Source organism: Lontra canadensis, unplaced genomic scaffold, assembly GCF_010015895.1.
Source record: "Lontra canadensis isolate GAN:19392208 unplaced genomic scaffold, GSC_riverotter_1.0 scaffold17, whole genome shotgun sequence".
NCBI lineage: Eukaryota > Metazoa > Chordata > Mammalia > Carnivora > Mustelidae > Lontra > Lontra canadensis.
Window position 1 is genome coordinate 18,845,446 of NW_022631011.1, and position 25,042 is coordinate 18,870,487.

The 25,042-nt window shown below is 46.1% G+C and overlaps 1 protein-coding gene across 4 annotated transcripts in view; it reads left to right on the forward strand.

Moving 5' to 3' along the window:
• Nucleotides 1-19,889, forward strand: part of KCTD1 (potassium channel tetramerization domain containing 1) — a 176,793-nt gene extending 156,904 nt beyond the window's left edge. For all 4 annotated transcript variants that reach the window (XM_032859718.1, XM_032859719.1, XM_032859717.1 and 1 more), the window contains exons 4-5: nt 14,645-14,950; nt 18,916-19,889. In XM_032859718.1, the coding sequence (XP_032715609.1) occupies nt 14,645-14,950; nt 18,916-19,074 (465 nt within the window). In that variant the 3' untranslated portion in view covers nt 19,075-19,889. The remainder of the gene's footprint in view (nt 1-14,644; nt 14,951-18,915) is intronic.
• Nucleotides 19,890-25,042: the final 5,153 nt, after the last annotated feature.

A 25,042-nucleotide genomic window follows, 5' to 3' on the forward strand; every position in this document is an offset into this window, starting at 1 on the left:
AAATTTGGTATATTGAAAAGGTGGTAATTCAATCAGTGGGAAAACAAAGGAATAATGAATAATTGGCACTGAGATAGTTTGCACAGAGATATTTGGAAAAAGTGTAAAGCCAAAGCCATATCTCATGTCAAATTCATAGATACTCCAGAAATAAACATAAAAATTAAAAAACTGTAAAAAATATCAGAAAAAATGAAAGAATTTCTGAAAGCATAATTTTGAGGCAGAGAGGGCCTACCCAAGGAAGACTTAATACCCAGAACATAGCCTTTAAAAACAAAGTTGAATTAAAGACACCACATATGAAAAAATAAAAAATAATAAATAAACCACATACAAATGAAAGACATGTGTTAGACTACAAGAAATATTTACAATAAAAGACTAATATCATTAATAAGAGAGGTTCCTAAAATCTATAAGAAACCTATAGACGATCCAATGGAGAACATTTTTAGATAGAAACAAATCTCCCAAAGAAAAAAATAGAAATTGCCTACAAACATTTGAAAAGATAATTTAATCTCTGTAGACTCAAAGAAACAAAAATTGAGATACCCCTTTTTATTTATCGGATTGGCAAAAATGTAAAAAATTGTTAATATAGAGTGTCGGGGATATACATTGTGGTTGGGAATAAACATTTTTGGAGGGCAGTTCAACAGTTCTTAAGTTTTCAACCATACATACTCTTTGATTGAGCAGTTTGGAGTCTGTTAGTTTATTTTCTAGAAATAGTTGCATAAATATGCAAAGATATATGTATGTGTGATGTTTATTTTGGTCATATTATTTGTAATAGCAGAAACTTGATACAACTAAAAAAAAATGTTCAGCAATGGCACATACTCACCAATAGCTCTATTATCTGATGTGGGTGGGGGGATCGCCAAGATTTTTGTCATTCAGTGAAACTACTAAGTTTCAAAAGATGCATAGCCATATTCGTATTTATGTAAAAAATATGTGTGCGTAAATACACAAAAAAGATCCAGAAGATTAGATCCCAAATAGTAGGGCCTCGGGAGGGCCTCCGTCCATCCTCTCCTTCAGGATTTTGAGCCATGGGGCACCTGCCAAGTATATATTTGGTGAGGAAATGGGAGAGAAAGAGTCAGAACCGCAGCTAGCGCGCGTGGGCACTTCCGGCAGCCGTGAAATCAGCCTGAGGCAGCACGTGACCCCATGGCTCCCCCACCAGTGGCGGCTCCCCCACCAGTGGCAGCGCCCAGGGGCCTCCCAGAGTGAGCCTGTGACGGTGCTGAGTGCCATTCTGGCTTTAAAGACAGACGAAGTTGGTTTGTGCAACACGGCTCCTTACGAAAGTAAGCTACTTTATCAGTGCTGATCTCGTCCAATTCCGGAAGGAAAACATATTGGGAGTCTGTTTCTCAGATGGCACCTTCCTGGAGGGTTTTCAGGGGTAATTTTGAATGTGTCTTTTTTTTTTTTTTTCTTTCTGTGCCAACTTTTGAACCTCTTTCCTGCCTTCCCTTCATGCCACCTCACTCACTGGCGAGCATCTCATGCAGAGGCCAAAGGGAGGTCTCCCACCTGCAGCCCTCTGTGTAAGCCTGGGGACACACCTGCTCAGACACAAGCAGAGAGATCTGGCCGGGGGTAGGTGCCGGCCTCACACCAGATGCAGGTGGAGCAGAGAGCTGGGAAGAAAGTCAGGACTGCTTCTAGAAAGCAGGCTCTGGCCCCAAATGGAGACATAAAGTGGGGCTGAGTTCTGCACTGGACACAGGGCGTGAGGGGAGGGAGGAGAAGGAGGGGACCTGCTGTACGGGGGACGGACTTCAGCAGTGGCCCCCGCCAGTAATCAGACCTGGCGCCTCGAATGTCAGGTGTTCGCCAATCAGGTCTAGGCTTCTCGTGTCGGAGAGCAAGGAAGAAAGTAGAAAAGGAAGGGCTGAAAGTGTCATATGGCAACAGTCAGGGGGCCAGTGTTTTCCTTATCACTTCTGTGTTCCTAGAAGGAATGCAGTGGACTTGGGGGAAGGGGTGAAGGAAGGACATTTCACTTTTAGTTCTGTTTGAGAGTGACTGCATTTCCAAATGACCACTCAGAATCTCTGTGTGGAGAGTTCATTGGCTCCTCAGGCTGCCCTGTCATAAGCTGGCCATGTCGGCCCCCCGACCCCACTGCCACCGTGAGACCTGCTCCCTTGCTTTGTGTCCCATCTCTGTAAGGCATGTCAGAATCCGCCTGCCAGCTCTAAGCAGGAACCTGGAAGTCATTCTGCACTTTGTCCCCGTCTTCACCCCCCAAACACGATCCGTCATCCAGCCAGTCTGTACTACTTTCCAGATACTTCTCGAATCAGTTCCTTATTCTCATCCCACCTCCCTATCCAAAGCTCAGCTCTCTGGATAACTTGGAGTAGCTTCCTAATCGATTTCCCTCTCCCACCGTTTCCCCCTCGCATCTTCTCTCCATGTTGAAACCGGGAGACATTTCCTCATTAGACTTTTTATTTCAAGATCATTGTAGACTCTCATGTAGTTATAAGAAGAAATAGTAGATCCTATGTTATGCAGTTCCCACCAGTAGTAACAACTTGCAAAATGATAGTACAACGGCACAACTAGGATGTTGACCTTGATACAGTCAAAGCACAGAACATTTCCATCATGGCAGGAATCCCTCCCATTGCCCTTTTATAGCCACACCCTTCTCCCTCTCCCCCTCCTCTGCCATCTCCCACCCCATCCCTCACCAAGGGACACTTTTTGAAAAAAGTAGAGTTATCATGACTTGCTCCTGCTTATAACTCTACAGAGGCATCCCATTCATTTTTTTTTTTAAAGATTTTATTTATTTATTTGAGAGAGAGACAGTGAGAGAGAGCATGAGCAAGGAGAAGGTCAGAGAGAGAAGCAGACTCCCTGCGGAGCCGGGAGCCCGATGCGGGACTCGATCCCGGGACTCCAGGATCATGACCTGAGCCGAAGGCAGTCGTCCAACCAACTGAGCCACCCAGGCGTCCCGATCCCATTCATTTTTTATGGAGCAAAGCAGCATATCCTTGTCAGAGCCCACAAGACCCAGAATACTCCAACCCGTGTTCTCTACCCGCAGCCCCCGACCCACCCAGCTCTTACCTACACATATGCCCTACAGGAATTTCCTTAGGTCCACAAGGACGCCATGTTCTTGCCCCCTTCAAAGAGACCATTCTCTCTGCCGAATGCTCTTTTCCTGGCCTTTTATCTGTTATCCGGGCTCATTGTATTCATCACTAAGCCATCCCTGCCTAGTCCAGCTTAGGTTTGCCTGTACCCTGCGATTCTCCCCGTGGTTACACATGTGCATTTGTAATTATTTGTCTTCACTGTCTGGCTCTATGTAACCAATTATAAGTTATACATGCTTTTGGCTACAGGTGTTGGAATAGCCAATCAGCAGTGCCTTAAACTAAAGGAGATTTGGTTTTTTCTCACATAAGAAATCAGAGGTCCGGGGCGCCTGGGTGGCTCAGTGGGTTAGGCCGCTGCCTTCGGCTTGGGTCATGATCCCAGGGTCCTGGGATAGAGTCCCGCATCCGGCTTCTGCTCAGCGGGGAGCCTGCCTCTCTCTCTGCCTCTGCCCGCCTCTCTGCCTGCTTGTGTGCTTTCTCTCTCTCTCTTTCTGACAAATAAATAAATAAAATCTTAAAAAAAAAAAAAAAGAAATCAGAGGTCCTTGGTTTTGACAGTGGTGTCTGCTCAGTGGTGTCATCAGGGACGAGGACTCTCTGTCTTTTTGTTCTACCATCTTCAGTGTTGATATTTTGGCCTCACACTTGTCACCTCTAGGTCATAAGGTGCCTGCCGCAGCTCCAGGCATCACATCCTCATTCCAGGCAGGGAAATGGGCCAAAAGCCTTTTTAACTCACAAAATTTTTGTCCTTGTCAGAAGATTCCCCAGTAGACTTTCCCTTTATCGGTCAGTGGCTAGAACTGAGCCTCCCTGACAGGCAGAGGAGGCTGAGAAAGGGGTGTTTTTCTTTTTTAGCTTTTGTAGTCAGAGAAATAAATGAGCAAGGACTAGGGGCTGGGAATAGTTGTTGGGGAAGCTGGCCAGCAGCGACTGTCCCACTAGCTCAGCCCCGGCACATAGGAAGCACATGAAGGTTTATGACATGAGTGAAAGAATGCACGGATGGGTACATAAACAAATGACATCAGACCCACGTTCAAACAGATTTGGTTCCTACCCCGTACCTGCTCGTATACTTTCTTACATCCAAACTCTGGAGATCTTATATATATATCCAGACTCTCTTCTTGTAAGGGTCTCCCAGGCATGGACTTTTTATGTTTTCTAAAGGACATTGTGCGCTGGGCACATAATAATTACTTAGTATTAATTAACTTAAATACAGCAGGAGTCACAGGAGACCAGAGCAATACAGTAATTTATAGGACTAATTTATTGGACGAAAGGGCAGATAAAAAAAAGTATAATACTTTTAAAAATACTTTAAAAACAAGTGTATAATACCATCATCCTAAGCAACTTACGTGGGTAAAATATTAATTTATAATTCCATGATTAAGAAAGATGCAGACTCCGGGAAATACAAAGCAGCCAGTGGGGAATTATAGTTAGAACATGACGACAGCCATTTGTCATGAGTTGCAGTGTGTCCCAGAAGTGGAGCTAGGTATTGTGAACCCATTCAGGGTGTTATTTTGTTCTTGGAGAGCATTGAAGTTAGATGTGGAGAGACAGACTTCCTCATGGGAGTTAGGCTGCGGCTGATCCCTGACCACAGTCCCTTGAGGGTTCACCCAGTGGGTTAGGATGGGCAAGGTGACGTCTCTACACCTTTCGAGCTCCCTGAGGATTCCAGAGCCCTGTTGTTCATCAATTCTAAGTGCAAAACATAGCCATTAATTGCCCAAGGATTTAGCTGTAGCGCACGCTTGGGGAAAAAGACAAAAAGCTTGTCAAATGAAACTCACGTCTCCCAGGGCCCTGAAATGTTTCCCATGGAAGCTCCAGGTGATAGGCTATAAATTATGGGGCATTCTGGAACCTGGAGGAGCAGCAGCAGGAGAGTGGAAGCTGAGGTGGCCATTCAGCTCCTTGGCTGATGGTGGAATTGAAGCAGCTTGTGCCGACCACAAATGCAGATGTGCGCACAAATGAGCTCTCAGTCAGCCCGCGTCCCTGAACAGCACAACAGGTGCTTTCTTCCTCACCGGAGTCCATTTCCTGACCTGGGAGAAGGGACACGGCATGAGGAGAGAATCTGTCTTAACTAGGTTTGGTAGGGAAAGCATTCCTTGATTTCTGGCTCCCCTCTCCAGCTCTTTAATGGTGGACTGAGTGAATGTGTGCAATGCGGACATCACGGCGTCCTACCTCCCCCCTAAAATGCCATTGTGCACATATGCTGTATGCACTAGATCCCCACTTACCAATTTAGGTCATCGTTGAAGTGGCAGCTGCTCGTGCCCTGCTTCCGCTGGAAGCCACTGGAATCTGTTCTCTAGTAAGTGATTGTAGAACTTCTCTGCACTGTTTTATCATGAAGGTGACTGTCCTTCGTTTCCCCTCCTCCCAGTGATAAGGACTTGTTCATCGTGGCTTTGTTTTCTGCTTACGTACATGTGTTGTCTAGGCAGACACACACATTTGTAATTCCCAGTAGACCAGGAGTCCAGAATTTTGGTTCCCTTTTCGATGGGGAATCACAAAAAATTACCTCTTTCTAGCCTTGTGTTCTGAACATCCTTGGTAGGTGTCCCCCACATTGCTAGCATCCTTTATGGTCACAGCTGAATGTCCACAGATAAGATAAAGAAAAATTTGCTTATAGACAGTCCACAACTTACCTATCCCTGGCTTAAGTTAAAAAAAAATGTATCTGTTATTTCTAATAAGCTGTTAGTATTATGGAAAAGGATATGCACATTGTAGAAAATTAGAAAAACGTCTAAGCCCCATATTCCCATCTCTCGGAGATTGCCAGTATTAAAATCTTAGTGCATGCATGGCCTTCTGGCTCTTTTACTGTCCTTACTTCCGACAGTAATCTCTGTCTTCCTATTTCAATAAAATCAGACTTTCTCTAATACTGGGACCGTATTCAGATTTCCCAGCTTGACCCCAGACTGTCTTTGTGGGCAGTTTCTCCAAAATGCGTCTGAAGTGAGACCGCATATCGAATCCAGTTATGTTCCCTCCTTTTATTACCTAGCATAGTCTGTCACTTTTTACATGATGCCGACTCGCTGAAGAAACCGGTGCCCCACAGAGAGCCCCTCTTCTGGATTTGTCTGGCTGCCTTGTCATAGGTGGTTTGGTTCGTTACTATAACTTCTGATTCCCTGTAAACTGCAAGTTATAGCTGAAGGCCTGACAGGTTTAGGGTAAACATTTTGGTGAGAATACATCTCTGGTGATATTGTGGACCTCATATTACATGGCATTAGTAACCATACGTGTTTGAAGGCTAGCACATTTGTTAACGATCTCGGTCAAGCTCCGAGTTTCTCCTCTCGCGCTATTAGCGTTTTGAGCCAGATGGTTCTCCTTGGCGGGGCTGTCCTGTGTTACAGGATGTTGAGCAGGATCCCTGGCTTCCACCCACCACGTGCCAGCAGCACACACCCAGCTAGGACAACCCAGAACGTCTCCAGACTTGGCTAAATGTCCTCTAGGGTCAAAATCAGCCCCAGTTGAGAACCAGGAAGAAAGAGAGGAAGGAAGTTTTTATGGGAGGCTTATCGCGTAGAATTAGCGGGAGCATTCTCTCTCAGGGCGACTCTGAGGCCCTCAGACTGGGGAGGCCACCAACTGCTTCTAGAGGGGCATCCGTGGCTCTGCCCCAACAGTGCCGGGGGTTTCTTTCCCCGTCCTTGGTTCTGCAGAGACCATCTGACTGGCTCTAGGGGCTCCAGTGCTTAGGCCTTGGCCAGTCTGCTGTGGCAAGCACACGTGGCTTTCAGGCGCTCACTCTTGAGGGTCGGACTTTCTTGGAGAAAGCAGAGTGGTCAGCTGGGTAGACCTCCAAGAATTCTCTTCTCCAGTATCTAAGAGAGTGCCCCCTTAGGATGGCCGCCCCGGCCTGTAGTCTCAGCTGCCGTCCCCTAGTACTTGCGTCCCTGGTGCAGAGACTATGACTCGTAGGACCCCTGCCCAGGGCCACTTCTCTCCCTCTCCCGAGCTCACTCCCTGAGAGGCAAGGCCAGCTGCAGCACCCAAAGAGGAGGGTTGGGAGGCAGGCAGAACAGCCGGCCAGCGGCCCCGGCACCATCTCAGACGGCATCTCTAGCCCCTGCCCTCACCCCGCCCTACACACCAGGTCTCACCCCTGCAGTTAGTATCCTGGTGGATTGCCAAGCCGGGGTGTGGCTTGAGAATGCAGATGGATCTGCTCTCAGCTCCACCACAAACACCCCATCATTATCCCCTGTGTCTACCCTACCTTTCTCTAGGAGATTGACAGGTGCTGGGGGAGGGAGACAGTGGTCAGGTGGAGAGGGGACACCTTGCCACTGCTTCTGTTTCCTTTACTAGCTGAAATCCATTCAGGCTGAATGTCAGGCTGGATATCCTGCCCCACCCCCCCGGCCCCCGGAAAACCAAGAGTAGTCAGGAGAAGCTGGAAGTTGGCGCTGCTGGATGGGAAGGAGGGCTCCTGGCCAGAAGTCTCCCATTGGTAGCAGGGGGAAGAGGATCAAGTGGGCCAGGCTTCCTGGGCTTTGAAGAAAGGAAAGGGGGTTGGGGGTGTGAGACGGATGAACAGGCAGAGCACAGAGGGGGTTAGGGCAGTGCAGCTACTCTGTGTGGTGCCATTCGTGGTGGGTACCTGTCATTATATGTGCGCCCAAACCCATAGACTGAACAGTGGCAAAGTGAATCCTAGTATCAACTGTGGACTTCAGGTGATCATGTAGGCTCATCGGTTGTAACAAATGCACCACTCTGGTGGGAGATGGGTGTATGGGAAATCTCTGTACTTGCCCTTCCGTTTTATGTATGTATGTGTGGACGTATTTATAGATTTTATTTTAAAGAGGGAGAGAGCCGGGGGAGGGGTAGAGGTACCAGAAAAGGGAAGCAGACTCCGTGCTGAGCATGGAACCCCAAGCAGGGCTCGATCTCACGACCCTGAGATCAGGACCTGAGCAGAAACCAAGGAGTCAGACGCTTAACAGACTGAGCCAACCAGGTGCCTTTTGCCCCTCAATTTTAACTGGGAACCTAAAACTGCTGTAAAAATATTAAGTCCTTTTAAAGAAAAAAGGAAGAAAGAAGGAAAGAAAAGAGAGAGGGAGGGAAGGAAGGAAGGAAGATTGCAGAGCCAGGGAAATTAAGAATTTTAGACACCCCAAATCTGAAATACTGGAAAATCTATGGTGGCCCACCTCCCACCAAAAAACAAAAACAAACAAACAAAACAACAACCAAAAAAATTAAAACTAAAGGAAGTTAAGTCCCACAGAGATTTTTTTCCCTATGACTACTACCTGGATTCTATTTTTGAAATGTAAAATATAAAATCCTTAATTTCTCTCATTTTCTTGGTGCCCCTGCTTTGCAGGCGCCCTGATATGTACACCTCTGCCCTCTGGGGAGCCAAGCACTGCCTGGGAGGCTCGGGATGGACTGGACATGTTCCCCAGAGGAAGACCCTTTTCGTACCTCCAGCATCTAGCATGGCATCTGGCACACGAACAGATTTTAAAATGAACAAGTGGCTGAGTTGCCTTTTGCGTGGAATGATGTGCCAACTACTGTGTAAAACTTCCAAGGCCATTAGGAGTTAAATAAGTCTCTGTTGGGTAGAACCAGTAAATGTGTGTGGCAAGCTGAGTTATGACCCCCAAGGGGGTCCACGTCCTAATCCCCAGAATGGATGACCTTAAGTGGCCAAAGGGACTTTGCAGCTGTGATTAAGAATCTTGAAATGGGGAGATTATCCTGGATAATCCAGGTGGGCCCAGTGGAATCACAAAGGTCCTTACAAGGGAGAGAGGGAGGGAGGAGGGTAGGAGTCAGAGAAGAGGTGATGAAGGAAGTAATGTGATTGTTGGCCAGGAGCCAAGGAATGCAGGCAACCCCTGGATGCTGGAAAGGGCCTGAAAGCCATTGTCCCCTAGAGCCTTCCGAAGGAAGGCCGTCCTGCCTACCGGGAGCTCGACTAACTAGCCCTAAGCCCCATCTCAGACTTCAGACCCCCTGGACTGTACAAGAGTGAATCTGTGTTGTTTTAAGCCACCAAATTTGTGATCATTTCTTACAGCAGCAGTTGGAAACAAATGCACGGTGTATATCCCTTTCCTCCCTCTAGGGAGAATGTTTTCTGAATTCTAAATATTTAATCAAGAAATAGCTTTCAAAACTTGGTCCGTTTGCATCTTGGAGTCCACCCGTATTTACCTTCTTGTTCCATGTACCTCTCTCCAGGGTCTTGGCAAAGCTCAATTTGTTTGTCTGTAAAATGGGATCTCGATCTTTCTTCCTTTCTTTTCTTTTTTTTTTTTTTAAGATTTTATTTATTTATTTGACAGAGATCACAAGTAGGCAGAGAGGCAGACAGAGAGAGAGGAGGAAGCAGGCTCCCTGCTGAGCAGAGAGCCGGATGCGGGGCCCCATCCTAGGACCCTGGGATCGTGACCTAAGCCAAAGGCAGAGGCTTTAACCCACTGAGCCACCCAGGCACCCCGGGATCTTGATCTTTCTGTGCCTCAAAAAACAACTGTAAACCTCAAAAAGATTTATTTTAAAAACACGTATTCTAGGATTTTAAAGTTATTTAAACATGATAATGGGTTTTCCTTTATCTGGATATGAGGCTAAGCAAGAAATTTGAATTGACGCTTCCTAAATGAAAGAAGATAAAATTGGCACGCAAGCAGGGCAGAGGAATGATGGCATCTAGTACATTCTGGAGTTGCTTTGCTGAAAGCAGATATGGTTGCTTTGGATTCATTTCCCTCAAAAGAAAATTTGGGCTCAGGGGCGCTTGGGTGGCTCAGCTGGTTGAGCGTCCGACTCTTGGTCTTGGCCCAGGTCATGATCTCAGGGTCATGAGATGGAGCCTTCCATGGGGCTCTGTACTCAACTTAGAGTCCGCTTGAAATTCTCTCTCCCTTTCCCTCCCCCCTCTGCCCTTGTCCCCCTGCTCATACTCTCTCTCTCTCTAAGATAAGAAAGGAAATCTGGGGCCAAACTTGCTACTGCTCTATAAAATCCTGCTCAATCCCATCTCGTACCTTGAGGATGAAAGACTGAGTTGTCTAGAGGTTGTAAAAGGCAAAGAACGGAATGGAGGGTGTTGCCAGATAGGGACCAAGGTGTAAGGAAAGAAGATTTCAAAAGATTCAGAGAGCAGAAGGAAATGAGCATGAGGTCAGAGAGTCCAAAAGGAAACTTGATAAAACAATAAAATATATGGGACGTAGACAATACAATTAACTGATCCTGATTGAGGAAGGAAAGGAGGACAAGCTTCCTAAGGAAAGCCGCAGCGGACACAGAGGAGCTCTCCCATGAGCTGAGGCTGGAAGCGTGCATTAGGAAGCAAAGAAAGATGACTCTAAAGGAGCCTGCCAAGAAAACAAATGGCCAGTGTGAGCTTAACTATGCAGAAAATGGTAACAACAAGAAGGGCCTTTTTAGTTCTTGAGCTGGGAGACACTTGGAGGCAAGTGAACATTGTGGGGCTGATGGTCAAACAGAGCCCGCATGCTCGGCTGCTTTCTAGCACCTGCTGGCCCAGCACAGACGGCATCTGCCCCAGAGACCCGAAGGAACAACGTGGTAAAGGGAGCAGTGGAGCCAGATGGTCAAGTAGAGATGGTCAGGAACACCTGGTGGCCTGAGATGGTTCAAGGCCAGGCCCATGAGTTACATCCCAGGGTACAGGATGACCTTCAGGGGACCTCTTTAAGCTACACTTTAAAAACTACTGGCAGAATCCTTGAGAAATCACTGAGTGGGGCCAAAAGTCTACTAAGGGCCAGTGTTTCCCTCATTTTCCAAGAGCAGAGAATGATGAACATGGGCAACATGGTATAGGGAGCACTCTGTCAGTCCACGGCCAGACCTCAGAGCAGATTGCCCATGTGGCTTCTGAATTCAAAGGGAAAAAGAAAGGGGTAAGGATTCAGAGTGAGCATAGAGGATTTGTCACCCCAGGTCCTGCCAGCCTTATTACCTTCAGGTTATGGTGGACAGACCGGTGGATCAGGACATTGTCATGGATATACACTCAGTGTATCAGGCCTGATAGCAACTTCACTATGATTTATTCCTCTCATTTTATAGATAAGGAGAATCTCTGGGTGGTTTGGAGACTAGGGCCCCTCCCACATGTCCAGCCTTCCCCTGGGAGGCCCATCCAAACACATAGTATTTCAACCAGACACCCAACAAATGCCACAACTGGGGGCTGGCTGATCTCAGAATTATAGGTTTTATAACTGTTCGAATAGCCAGAGTCCAGAGTCTTAATTTATTACCTGAGCATCAGCCTGAACCAAGGCCTGCAAGTAGCTCACTCCTGTCATTGCTTTTAAGAAATGATTCACATACAGAAACAGAACACTCGGTTCAGAATGACCAAAATAACGAGAGCGGGAGAAGAACATTGGATGAAAGAATGGACATTTCTCAGTATGTTGGAACAAATTCCAGAACCTACAGTAGGCAGTCTGAAGAGGGGTAACTAATGGAGGATTTAAAATTTTTCACAAATGTTGCAAGAGGACCTCACTAGTAGCAGCTCTTCTAGAAAGTTCTGGAGACTTCACTATAAGCAAAACGTAAACCGATAGGGTAACAGACACCAAGAAAATTAATACAACCTTATGCCTTGTGGTATGCAGAATGATGGCCCCCCAAAGACGTCCGCGTTGTAATTCCAAGAAGCCAGGAATATGTCCTCTTCCATGGCAGAAGGGACTTTGCAGGTGTGACTAAGTGAAGGGTCTTGAGATGGGGAGATGATCGTGGATCATGCAGATGGACCCAGCATGCTCACAAGGGTCCTTCTGAGTGAAAGGGGGAAGCAGGTGGGTCAGAGTTGGAGAAGATGTGACAATAGTAGAGGCGGGAGTGATGCGGGACCCCAGGCCAAGGAGTGCAGGCTGTCTGTGCAACTGAAAAAGGCAAGGATGTGGATTCCCCTCTAGAGTTTCCGGAAGAAACACCACCTTAACGACCCATTGTAGGCTTCCAGCTCCCAGGACTGTAAGAGAATAAATGTGTGTGGTTTTAAGCCACTCGGTGTGTGGTAATTGTTGCAGTAGCCGTAGGAGATGAACGTAGGCTGCTTTAAGACTGGTTAGAACGTCCAGCCAAAATAACAACAACAAAAACAATAATAAAGAATGCCCAGCCAAGCAAAGGTTCTACAGTGCACTCATTAGATCACATCTGAAATGTCAGGTTCAGTTCCAGTTTGGGTTTTCAGAAGTATGTTGACAAAGTCAGGCACATTCCAGATGTCGGAGGACCTCTAAGTCATAACAAATAAGAAAGAGCTGAAAAGATTGGGTATTTTCAGCCTGAATGATATTAAGACATAACTGTTGTCTTCAAATGTGTGAAGGGTTCACATGTCAAAGAAAATTCACGATCACTGTAACCCCTGATGAATTTGAATAAGTTGGCATTATGGGGAATTCAGGTCATTCTAACCAAGAAATTTCCAGAAGTAATAATAGCGGCCAACAAAGTAAATGCTATGCCCTGTTAGATAGTAAGCTTCCCATCACTGGAAGCATTTAATCAGAGGCTAATGGCCACTATTCAGCAGTGTTTGAAAGAATTCCTCCGTAAGGTCAAGGTTGGTTGATAAGACTGCTCTAAGCAGTCTCAGATTGAAGACTTGATGACATATTTTCACTGGAGTCCAGGTTCTTCCTTGTGCTATAATTTTTAATTCTCATAGGAAAATAAAAAGCAATAACAGAAATTCTCACTTCTGTTGCTTGTGTAATTGTCAATGCTGTTTTTAAGTCTCCTTGAGAGCTGTCATCTTGATAAGTAAAGATAGAGGTCACTGTCTCACAGTCAGTATACTTCCTAGTCGGCAAGTGCCCCCGTCCAGGGGTCCCAGATACCCTGGAGGAACCGGCAGTCTCTCCACTCCTGCCTTCAAGCTGGTGGGGGCGGGCGCTCAGTTCTGTCCTATGTTAGGAGTGGCTACACCTCAGCTTAGTTCTCACCCCTCAGAGTACCTCCTGTGGGTCCAGACGTAAAGCAGGTGCCAGAGTGTGAAAGGAAGATGATCTCCAGCAGGGAACCAAGACTCCCCTAAGAATGGGGTTGCTAGGAGAAGGCAGAATACAGGAGCGGTCCATTCTGCTGAGAAGGGTCTGGGACAGACAGCATCCTCCTCGGCCCAAATGTCTCAACACAGAAAGTGGAAGGTCCAGCTGGAGATCCACTGGCATTTTTCTCACCTCCCCACTTTTTTCTCTGGAAACCCCAAATAACTGCTGGCTGCTGCTTTTCCTGCTTAATTTGCAAGAAAAAGAGCAAAGTGCCACATAAAACCCGCTCTCCTGTGGTCATCGCCTCCACACTCCATCCCATCCAGATGGCAGAGGCCGGGCTGGCTCCTAGGCCCCAGGCTCTCAGTTCGGGTCCGCTGCATGCTGCACGCACTGCCTGCCAGCTCCGGCTCAGGGAAGGACCGCGGACACGCCTGTGCCTGGCCAGGTGTCCACTTGCCTCACGCCCACTGATGATTGTCGTCATAGCTACGTGTAGACATAATACTGACCCGCGTGATAACATCATTCCTATGTCGCTGGCTCCCCCTTAGCCTCCCTCGTCCTCCCACTCAGTGACTTGTGTGTTTTCATACCTGCTTGCCAGATTGCCGGTTTAGTTCTGTAGATTTGTTTTTAAAGTAAGAGAAAAAGAAACCGTGCTCAGAGAGTGGTGATTAACTGTTGTGCTTTCAGAAAGGGACCGGTTTCCTTTCTGGCCCCTCCGTCCTGCAGGAATCACGGGCTGGTTGGCCTCCCTCACTGTAGGATGTCTGCGCGGATAGCTGGCCAGGTGCGTCAGCCTCTCCCAGATAGTCGGAGATGGGGACCCAGGCTTAGGTAGAAGCAGCGTGCCCATCCATCAGGCGCCCACTCGCCAACATCTGCAGCCCCGCCCTCAGCTGGCGCCGCCCCCTGCCTCCCACCCGGCGTTCTGAGCTGCCGAGGAAAGGGACAGGGGCGTGGGCTCCCAGTGGATAGTGCGCCTGCGCCTCCCGCATCTGCACCCGCAGCCTGTGCCTGGCTCCATCAGGAGGGCTTAGAGTGGGTTCTTACCGCACCAATTTTAAATACCCAGAGGCTCTCTTCTGGTGAAAGAGAAAAGTCGTGGGTTCAGCCTTTCTCATCTTGTTTGCACAATGGGAATAATAATGGTTGCAAAATCACGGGGCAGTTGTGGAGGTTACAGGACTTAATTTATGGGGCGCATTTAGAAGAGGGCCTGCGTGGTGCTTAATAAATACCCTTACGCCGAATGAACGCATGCACAAATGAGTGGTGAGGAAAGAACTTACACGCAGTTTTGATTACTGGAAAAACAGGTGGAAGAAAATCACCCCTTATCTGTGGACATTTTCAGTGCTTCCTGTTTGTATTTTGCACTGTGAAATAACCCCCCCCCCCTTTTTTTTCCCCCAGGACTATACTTTGTTATATGAAGAAGCAAAATATTTTCAGCTTCAGCCCATGTTGTTGGAGATGGAAAGGTGGAAGCAGGACAGAGAAAGTGGTCGCTTTTCAAGGCCCTGTGAGTGCTTAGTGGTGCGTGTCGCCCCAGACCTTGGAGAAAGGATCACGCTCAGCGGTGACAAATCCTTGATAGAAGAAGTATTCCCAGAGATCGGCGACGTGATGTGTAACTCCGTCAATGCAGGCTGGAATCACGACTCAACGCATGTCATTAGGTTTCCACTGAATGGCTACTGTCACCTCAACTCGGTCCAGGTATAGTCTTGTCATACACTGTGTGGCATCCAATGTCGCTCTTAATGCTCTCACTTAGCCTTGCCTTCATCCAGTGCCTTCCCTCCAGGGAGCTGGGAAACTCTCAGGTGGCATCACTTCTGTAGGCACCCCCTACCCACTCATTCAATCATTCCGTGGGTATTTGTCGAACATCTACTCTGGGCCTGGTGCTAGTTTGAGCGCTGGAGATCTAGAAGAGGAAGAAAGAGACAGTAGCTCTATTTTCGGGCGCCTTGGTGGCTCAGTGGGTTAAGCTGCTGCCTTTGGCAGAGGTCATGATCTCAGGGTCCTGGGATGGAGGCCCGCATCGGGCTCTCTGCTCAGCGGGGAGCCTGCTTCCCTCTCTCTCTGTGCCTGCTTCTCTGTCTACTTGTGATCTCTCTCTGTCAAATAAATAAATAAAATCTTTAAAAAAAAAATAGCTCTATTTTCCCAGAATTTACATTCTGAGAAGGACGGGGAGGGGCAGCAAACCGTAACCAACAGAAATGTTGAGACCCTTAAAAACAAAAGTTTAATGAGAAGAAAAAGAAAAAGAAGTATTGGTTAGCTGATGAGAAGAGAACAGCTGGGATGAGATATCCCAAGCAGAGGGAATGGCAAGTTGTGACGACCCTGAGGTAGGAGTCTGCTTGGCATGTTGAGCAGTGTCAGGAGAGCCCATGGGGCTTGAAGGAAGTGTCAGGGAGAGGAAGTGCTGAGACAGGAGGCTAGCAGGTAGCCAGGGACGGATCACGGATGATTGTCTCTTAGGTGGTGGTAAGCATTCTGGGATTTTTTGTTTCGGTTTCTTTTGGTTTGGGATCATTTGCTTGTGTGAGTAAAATGGAAAGCCATTTGAAGATTTTGAACAAAGGTGTGGCATGATGTAGCTCAGATTTGAAAATGAATACTCCGGCAGCAGATGGAAAATGGTGGAAGCAAGGGAGCCAGTTAGCAATGTTGGAGAAGTGTCCGGTTCTGAATATCTTGAGTGTCATAGAGCTAATGAGGCTCTAACAGTGGCTTTGGGGTCTAAGAAGCCAAGGATGGCTAAGATTTTTGACAGGGGAACTGGATGAGTGGAATTGCCGTTTTCTGAGGCAGAGAAGTCTATAGGAGAAGGAGACTTGGGGTTGGAATTCGGAAGTTTGGTTCACATGTGGGGTGCCCTGTCCCTTAGACGCTGGTAAGTGTGTTCTTCATCTTAACTAATGTGTGGCAGCTCTGGGCCAAGGGTGGTACATACTTGTCTTCTTAGAACAACCCTAACAGGTAAGCACTGTGAATCTCCCATCTTGCTGAGGAGAAAGTGGAGGCATACTTATGCCTCGGCTCCAGGTCTCTATAACTCAAAATGAGTTGAGGTCAACGGAGTAAGGGCTTGGGGTTCCCCCCTTGCTCTTTCTAATTGGAATGGGCCCATGACTTTGTTCAGGATTGACCCAGCAAAACCTCTCCACAGCTCAAAGACTAGAAGCACCCACTCTTCCATTCCTCTTGAAGATTGTTCCACAACTATTTGTATTTTTAAAATTTGTGAACAATGTCTGAGAACAGAAGAGCAGGAGACACTGGCAAGAAGCAATGTCCCAGCAGCACCTGCCAGAGACTCGTGCTGTCAGGCAGCATGGTGGCCGCTCGGTTGGATGGGCCAGAGGTGCACCCCAAACCACTTCGTGTTCCTGAGTGGGGCCTCTGCTATTTATCACAGCCTCTAAAACTCTGAAAGCCTTTCACCTCCTACACACACAACCTGCCCCAGCTTCCCTCCAGAGGGAGGCGGGGGCAGCACCCATCAGAGCCGTAATGGCATTGCTTCCCCAGGGTTCCATCCCTCAGATGAAAGCCCAGCCCCACCGCTCAGGCCATGGAATAAATGCATATGCCTGACAAGTATCCCAGTTATTCAAGTCTAATCAGATGAGGACATTTTCATCTGGATTAGCATCGTCAGTGACACAGCCATGACATGACCATGACACAATTGATGACTCTAGCTTCCTGCTCCACCGACCAAGAAAATAGGCACTGTGCTCTAGGCATCCAGAAGTTTTAGGCTAAGGTGCACAAGACCTGACACTCCAACCCACCCCTGGAGTGATTTAATATTGCCAAGTGATCACTAATTTTAAGGGATTTTGCTTTTAACAAATTGATGTTTAAAAAAGAAATGGCCAGGGAGCATAGCTTGTTTGGATGACATTGAAATAAGCTTTGACCACATCCAGCATAACGCTGGGCCTGTGGAATGATGATCATATCAACTGGGGAGAGGCCTTCGGGATTTCCGTATTTAACACTTTAGCAACCTAACAGTACTGCAGAACAAACAGTACGAGTTACATGTGCCATTGTTCACAGCTTCTTCTGCCTTTGTAATTCCTCTCCCAGTGAAGGCAAAGAGTCCTTTCCAGTGCGGTGGTTTGGCCAAGCTTTGCTGACAGGGTCCGTCCCTGCCTCTGCTGAGGACATCTTGGAGTGGGCTCCTGGATCTTCACATTTTTATTGACTTGACACCAAAGCACTTCTTGCTGTTGAACTTGGGAATTTTCTTCGTCCTGTCCCTTTGCGGAATGGTGGGCGTCTGCATGGGGACTATAGCTACAGAAATGGAGCTGTCCTTAGGGTAGAATTTTCATTTTGTTCCCTTAAGGATTTTTTTTTTTTTTTTAATTTGCCAACATGCAAAGTTTGAGTTTTTAGAAAGCATACTGTATTGTTTTCCAATCTCTAGTTAGCCATTTGGCAAACTCACAAATTATATTCCACATAGAAGAAGGGGACCAAAAAATAATAATTTAAGAGAAATAGGAAGGGCTCACCTTACATTGAGTAAATTTTGAAAGTTATTTAATAACATTTCACTTCATTCCCCATGTAAAGTTTTGAGCCAGACTTTTTCTTTTAAAGCTGTGATGGAGTTGTCTTCCCTTTAGAGTGCTGGAGAAGGAATTTAATCATAACCAGAAGCCCAGGGAACATTTGCACGTCCAGCATCTGTTAGATTTCTAGGGAAACAATGCTCTATATTAATTTTCTGTGTTTTCGCCTGAGAATGTAGGAGTTATTTCTGCATTTAAGGCTGTCAGACATGTAGGTGACCAACCCAGGGATCTTTCTGGTGTTCGGTATTTGATTTCAAAATTAAAGAGATTATTAAAAGTAATTATTATCTGAGAAGTGATTATATGAGAAGTTTAGAATATCTTTATTTTGGATATGTCTTCCAATATACAACTGTTGCATTGCCTCCCTGAATGCACACAGGGCAGTAAATCTATTTCAGATGCCATAAACTTGAAAACCTGTAGATAAACCTGAACTGTCTTCAGGAGTCCATTTGTTCTGCTATTGAAATGATATCCGTCTTCTAAGCTGAAATATATTAAGTTCGTACTGGCAGCCTTCAACAGTGGCAGAGCTGAGGGTGAATGAGTTGAGAGTGAATCACGGGCTGAGTAAATTCAGATAAAATCAGCATCTGGCCATATAATCTATCATCTCCTGGACGATATTTTAGTGATAAATGGGATTTGAAATGCAAGCCCTCTCTTTTTGCAGAGAAGGTAGTGTTGCACGTTGCAAGAAATGTGGCATCTGAGGCCAAACAGACCTGAGTTGGAAACCCAGTCCCATCACTTACATGCTGGAAGCCTCAGTTTTCCCATGTATGAAATGGGCTGACCAGCCGTGCTGCCGGTTGGTTGTAACCATTAAATGAACTGGCCCGTGTGCAGCAGGCACAGAAGGGTACACCTAAGGTCTTAGAAACGATGCTCCCTCCCTCCTGCCCTTCCGTCCAGGGTCTTCCACTGAAAGCAGCAACTCGAGAGACCCGGGGTTTGGGTAAGAGTGACCCGGGCTGCACAGAGGCTCAAACTTCAGGACGCTTCTTTGGGCTGTGTGTGTGACCAGAGCGCCCATCTCCCCGCTAACCGGATGCTTGTCTTGGCCCCGTGCAGGTCCTCGAGAGGTTGCAGCAGAGAGGATTTGAAATCGTGGGCTCCTGTGGTGGAGGAGTGGACTCGTCTCAGTTCAGCGAGTACGTCCTGCGACGGGAGCTGAGGCGGACGCCCCGCGTACCCTCTGTCATCCGGATAAAGCAGGAGCCTCTGGACTAAATGGACAGATTTCTTATGCAAAGAGGAAAAAAAGAAAACCGTACACAACAAATAACTCAAACAAACAAACAAACAAAAAGGGACATTTATGTGCAGTTGGGACAGCAAACCAAGTCCTGGACCTAAAATTGAATAAAAAGACACATTTATATCCAATAGAGACCACACCTGTACTCATATGGGAACAATTGGAATAGTGATATCCTCAAGGTGTAAAAAAAATATATAAATATATATATATATGTCAAAAGGTAGGAAATGCAAAAAAAGGAAAAAAAAAGTTTTAAAAGGTGGTAGCTACAGTTGGTGCTGTGATGGCCGTGAGGTGTCCCAGGCCTCCCGAGGCCCCCCGACCAATATAGAAGCCATGAGCAGTGAGGACGCATCTCCTTACGGTTTCCATTGCCAACAGCCATCCGTTGTTTCCTTTTCCTCTGTCTTTCTTTTTCCTTTTTTTTTTTTTTTAAAAAAAAAAACAAAAAACAAACAAAACACCTTGAATCGAGTTTATTTGCATATGGAGGTTTTGTGTCCTCTCTTTTAGGCGGCACCAGGCAGGACTTCAGAAAACTCTCATGAGCACACTGCATCCGAAAGACATTAGACATGAAATTTTAAATGTAGTTTGTACAGAAGTCACACTTTTTTGTCCGCCTTCACAGATGTGAACATTACTTTGTTTTTAAAATGATCAGTTTTGCAAAGGGGCCAGAATTATTACTTGTTAGAGTTGCTCCAGTTTGAGTCTGCTGCTTTCCTACAATTTTTCAAATTTTATAATGTATTAAATACAATAAACTCTGTTTAAAAAATAAGGTCTGTGTGGAAACACCCGTGTGGGGATGAGGCTGTATTAAAATGAGATTTTTTTTTTTCTTTTTCTAAATCTTCTGTGTTGAACATCAGGAAGAGGCCCTCAAAGCTGACGCCAGTGTTGAGGTCAAATCTGCTGAAGGACAACGATGTGATCATGGTTCCATTCCTGCTCAGCACGTGTCCCGACACATGCTTTGCTACTTTGTGCTGTTTAGCAAGATAATCTTCCTCCTCGTGAACGTTTTGTTTATAAATTGTAGTTATCTCTCGCTGCCCGGCAAAGCACGCCAAAACTTAGCAGCTTCAGACGCCATTTTATTCTCTCTCCTGATTCTGTGGTATCTTCTGAGTGGCCTGGACTTTGCTAGCCTGCTTCTGTGGTGAGGTTGGGCTGTGATGTCCTACATGGCTTTCCCGTGGGCTGCCAGTCCGTGCTGGCTTCAAGCTTCTCTGTGTGGCTCAGCCCTGTCCCAGCTCCGAAGCTGTGTTGTAAGGGAGAGTGTCCCTGTCACAAGTGTTACAAGAGGTAGGAAGTGGAAGCCGCCATGCTCTGAAGGGCCAGGTGGGGAACTGGTAGCGGACTTCTGGGGCAGTCTGTTGCTTCAGTAGAAACAGAGCCAGCTCAGACTCAAAGGGAGGGGAAATAAAATCTCCCTCCTGCTGGGGAGAGTGACAAAGAATTTGTAGCCAACTTGAATCTACCATGACACCTGTCCAAAAAACCCCAAAAGTAGGGCATTATGGCTCTGGAAGAAGTAGAGAAAATCTAAGAGCCAGAATGGTCGCTTTCTAACTAGCCCCAGGGGTAAGAAACTTGAAGTCTCAGTACCACGTTGGAATTAAGCCCTCAGCTTTTCTGAGGTATTAGTGATTCCAGGGGTTCCTCTCTGAACCCTGCCATCACTTCCCTTCCCTACTTCCTCTTCCTCATTCCAGACACTCATAATAAACCCGACATGATGGTAAGATTGACAGGTAAACTGTAATGTGTTTCTGCTGCAGAGACATTCCTGTAGTGATAGGTGATTTCCATCCCGAACTTACTTTCTTTTTTTAAATTAAAAAGACTATGCCTGAGGACACTAGTAATGAAAATATCTCTGGCTTCTGAAACTAAAAGTAAGCTGTTAATGGCTCCTATCACCCCCTGAAACACAGAGGCCCAAACACAGAACGACTCTAATGACTGCCAGCCAGTCTTACCCATGGTTGTTTGATTTCCCCGTAGTTGAGCCTAATACAGCATAGTCTCAGACGAGACAGCCAGATGTGCTCCCACCGGCTTCCTGCTCATCCCTGCTGGACTGAGAGGACAATGAAATTGCGCTCCGACTTTCCTAGTAATCCGTTCTCACGAGGCAAAAGTTTCTAGAAGCTTGAGATAAAGAAAGCCTGCTTGGGGACTTACAGGCAGTTGTCATCCTAACATTTACTTAGCAGTCTCTGGGCAGTTGGCATTGTCCCCCCACACACTGCATTATCAGTATCCACTCTTTTTTTCAAGTTTCTATGCCTGTTTATACAACTACAACCCGTTGCCCATTCTTTGTATAAAACCTCCAAGCCAATCAAATGCAGCAAACATACCGCATGTAATTTTTCACACTGTGAGGTCTTCTGGCATAGATTCCCAGAATCTTCAGGAAAGAGCTGATCATTCAAAATACAAATTTTTTAAAGATTTTATTTATTTGGCACAGAGAGAGAGAGATCACAAGTAGGCAGAGAGACAGGCAGAGGGAGAGGGGGAAGTAGATTCCCGGCTGAGCAGAGAGCCCGATGCTGGGCTCCATCCCAGGACCCTGAGATCATGACCTGAGCGGAAGGCAGAGGCTTAACCAACTGAGCCACCCAGGCACCCCAGGTCATTCAAAATATAATTGAGTCACAATGGTATTTTGCCCTATTTTTATAATCCAATATGCAGTATGTGTTCAAACTTCACTCGTCAGCCCACTGAGAGCCTATGATCAAGGCCTATGTGCTCTGTTTATTACTGTCTCTGGATTTGTCTTGTCTCTCACTGGTAGCATCAGGTTAATTTTTTTTTCTTTGAAAGAATACTCTGTAGGTGATGTTACGTCCTTATTATATCACTTCACAAGGATCCGTTTGGCCCATAATGACAGTAATTTTTTAAAATTTCTAGTTCTTGTTTTTATTTTTATTTCTGGCTTTTATAAATCTTAATGCATGTGGGTTATGGTTTTTCTTTTGTGGTGATAATTTTGATCATTTGTTGAAGTGACATTCACCAAATTTCTCCAATGTGAAAGTAGCTTTCTCCCTTTGGGATTAATAAGTAATCAATGGGATGAAATTGTGAAACTGTAAATACCCTGTTCAACACCCATTGGTCAACTTTTCCCAAATCAATTGTTATCTTGCTGGTTACAAAAGTGAACTTTAAAAAAAAAAAAAAAAAGCTACTATTTCCTGATCCACTGGCATTTTAAATAACATTTTAATTTTTGTTGACCAAAATACATTTCTTTAGTCAAGCACATGGACTCTATTCTCTGACCTGCTCTTTTCTAAGAAGTATTCTAGAAAAATGGAATGAAGTGAGCTACTTCCAAACTGGCTCTTAAATATTAGGTGAGTTTCTACAGAGTAAGAATCACAACCATGCCCTCAGTGTGCGCTTGATGCCAGGCCCAACACGAAGCACTTTTTCTGCATTTAACTCATTGAATCCTTAGGACCACACTGGAGGCCGTATCATCCCCATTTCTCATTAAAGAAATTAATACTCTCAGACATCAAGTAAATGATACGAGAAGGTCAATGTCCAGTTAAGATTTATAAGGAGAGCCGAAACAAACCAGTTGAGAGAAGATAAGCTTTTGTGTTGTGGTAGGATGAGGAAGAAAGTAGATGATTAATTAGCATTTTCTTCTTAAAATGGAAATGTGTTCCTGTATTTAGATGTTGTGAGCCTCCGTTACAGCACGTTGGGGGCTCCATGCTGGTGATGCTAGGATGACTGTGACATGGTTTCTGCCATGGGATCCTGGAGGGTGGCAGATGTCTGCGCGTCGAACAGCAAGAATTAGGACATACACTTAGCTCACGACGAGGCGTGGTGTCACTTCATATTTACAAAACAATGACTACCAACGTGGCACTTGGAAGGTGGGGAGGCTTTTGCAAAGAAGGGGTATAGAGGAGGGCAGAGGCCCCGAGCTGTGGAGACATAAGGCATGTTCAGAGAATGGTGAGGGAAGCCACTGGGTTAGCTGGGGGAAGAAACGTGGCTGGAAAAGGAAGGTGGAATTGGGCGGGAGGGGGTGCTGATCCTGGAGGCCAGGCTGGGGGATGGACTGTGTTCAGGAGCTCTTGGGGAATCCTGGAGACTGGGCTCTGTGGATATTTAGCTGGGGGTCCGCAAGTTGGACAGGCTGAAACAGTCTATTGGTGTGAGGGCAGTTCAGTTGCTGTTTTTCCCACTCATCCATTCATGACCTACTAACCAGGCAAAGAACTGATAATCCACAGATGGATGAGAAGTAAGACATCATCCTGGGTATGGGGGTGAAGACTCAGCTGCCTCGGGCACCTGGGTGACTCAGGCATGAAGCGTCTGCCTTCAGCTCAGGTCATGATCTCAGGGTCCTGGGATGGAGTCCCACATCGGGCTCCCTGCTTGATGGGAAACCTCCTTCTCCCTCTCTCACTCTCCCTGTTTGTGTTCCCTCTCTTGCTGTATCTCTGTCAAATAAATAAATAAAATCTTTGGGAAAATAAAAAAAGCTCAGCTGCCTACAAAGGCCAGGTGAGTCACATAAATTAGGAGACAGGCAGGAGCATGTGTGCCTCATTCAAAAGGGGCAGCCCCTACCTCAATTCGAACAGGCTCCTCCAACAGGAGAACAGGGTCCTGAATACTGAAACGTCTCATTTTTCCTAGAAAACCTTGAAATCTAGATTTTTGTTTCTCTAGATGTGTGAATGTTAGAACTGACTCATTTTCTTCAAGTGCACAGATAAGACATCTGCAGAGTTTGTAGCTCTGAGAATTATGAAATAATAAAACAGTTTTAGACATTCTAGAAAAATTTCATGTGGGTAAAACCATGTGATGGCACCAGAACTGAGTTGTTTGAGGACGTAACATTCATATGAAGATTTAAGGCAAACTTGTAGTCATACTATCATTTGATCACAAAGATTGAAATCCTAGCATACAACTGACAGTAGCAATAATAAGCTTTCGTTAAATGCTTACTCTGTGCTAGGGCTTTACGAATGCCCTTCCCTTCAATCCTCATAGAAACCCTATGAAGTTGGCATTATTATCCCAATTTTGCAGATGAGAATATTGGTATGTCAAAAAATGTTGCCGAAGTTCCCTACACACGTGCGCGTGCATACACACACACACACACACACACACACCCATGTTTAATGCCTTGGGCTCAACTCTTTCTGGTTTTCTAACTTATGCAAAAAATATTTTGCTCTGCCCTTGGCAAGTTCAGTGTGCTTCATTATAAAGCCACTAGACAAAAATGTTGCTGCAGTGATTTACTGGTTATCGATTAGGAATTACTAAACCCTAGATAAACCCTATACAGTAGGAATTAGTAAACAGAAGACCCACTGTCTCTGACTTTGTAACCACCAAGCAGCTCTTCTTGGTAAAAGTTTACATGGGCTATATCAGTGTTCCCCAAACTTGCCCATTTTTTAATAAAGATTTTATTTATTTATTTATTTGAGGCAGAGAAAGAGAGAGCATGAGCGGGGGAGGGGCAAGGGGAGAGGGAGAAGCAGGACCCCCCAACACACACCACTGAGCAGGGACCCTGGGACCATGACCTGAGCCTGAGGCAGAGGTTTAATGGACTGAGCCACCCAGGTGCCCCCAAACTTGCCCATTCTTAAGTCATTTGTTCAAGTCACAGGTTCCAGGCCACTCCCTCCCACCTCACCCCAGGTCCCCACAGATGTCCTGAATCTCAATCTTTAAAAGCCTGGGAGTTTGTATTTTAACAGTGCCCACTACAGGTGATGCCTTGGTCAGGCAAGTCCGGAAACTACTCGGCAATGTCACTCTCTGGGCTCCCTCTATCCAGGCTAAGATTAGTAGACGAGAATCCTCCAGGGGTGCTTTTGTGATGTGCCTTTTTCATTACTTCACTGATGTTTA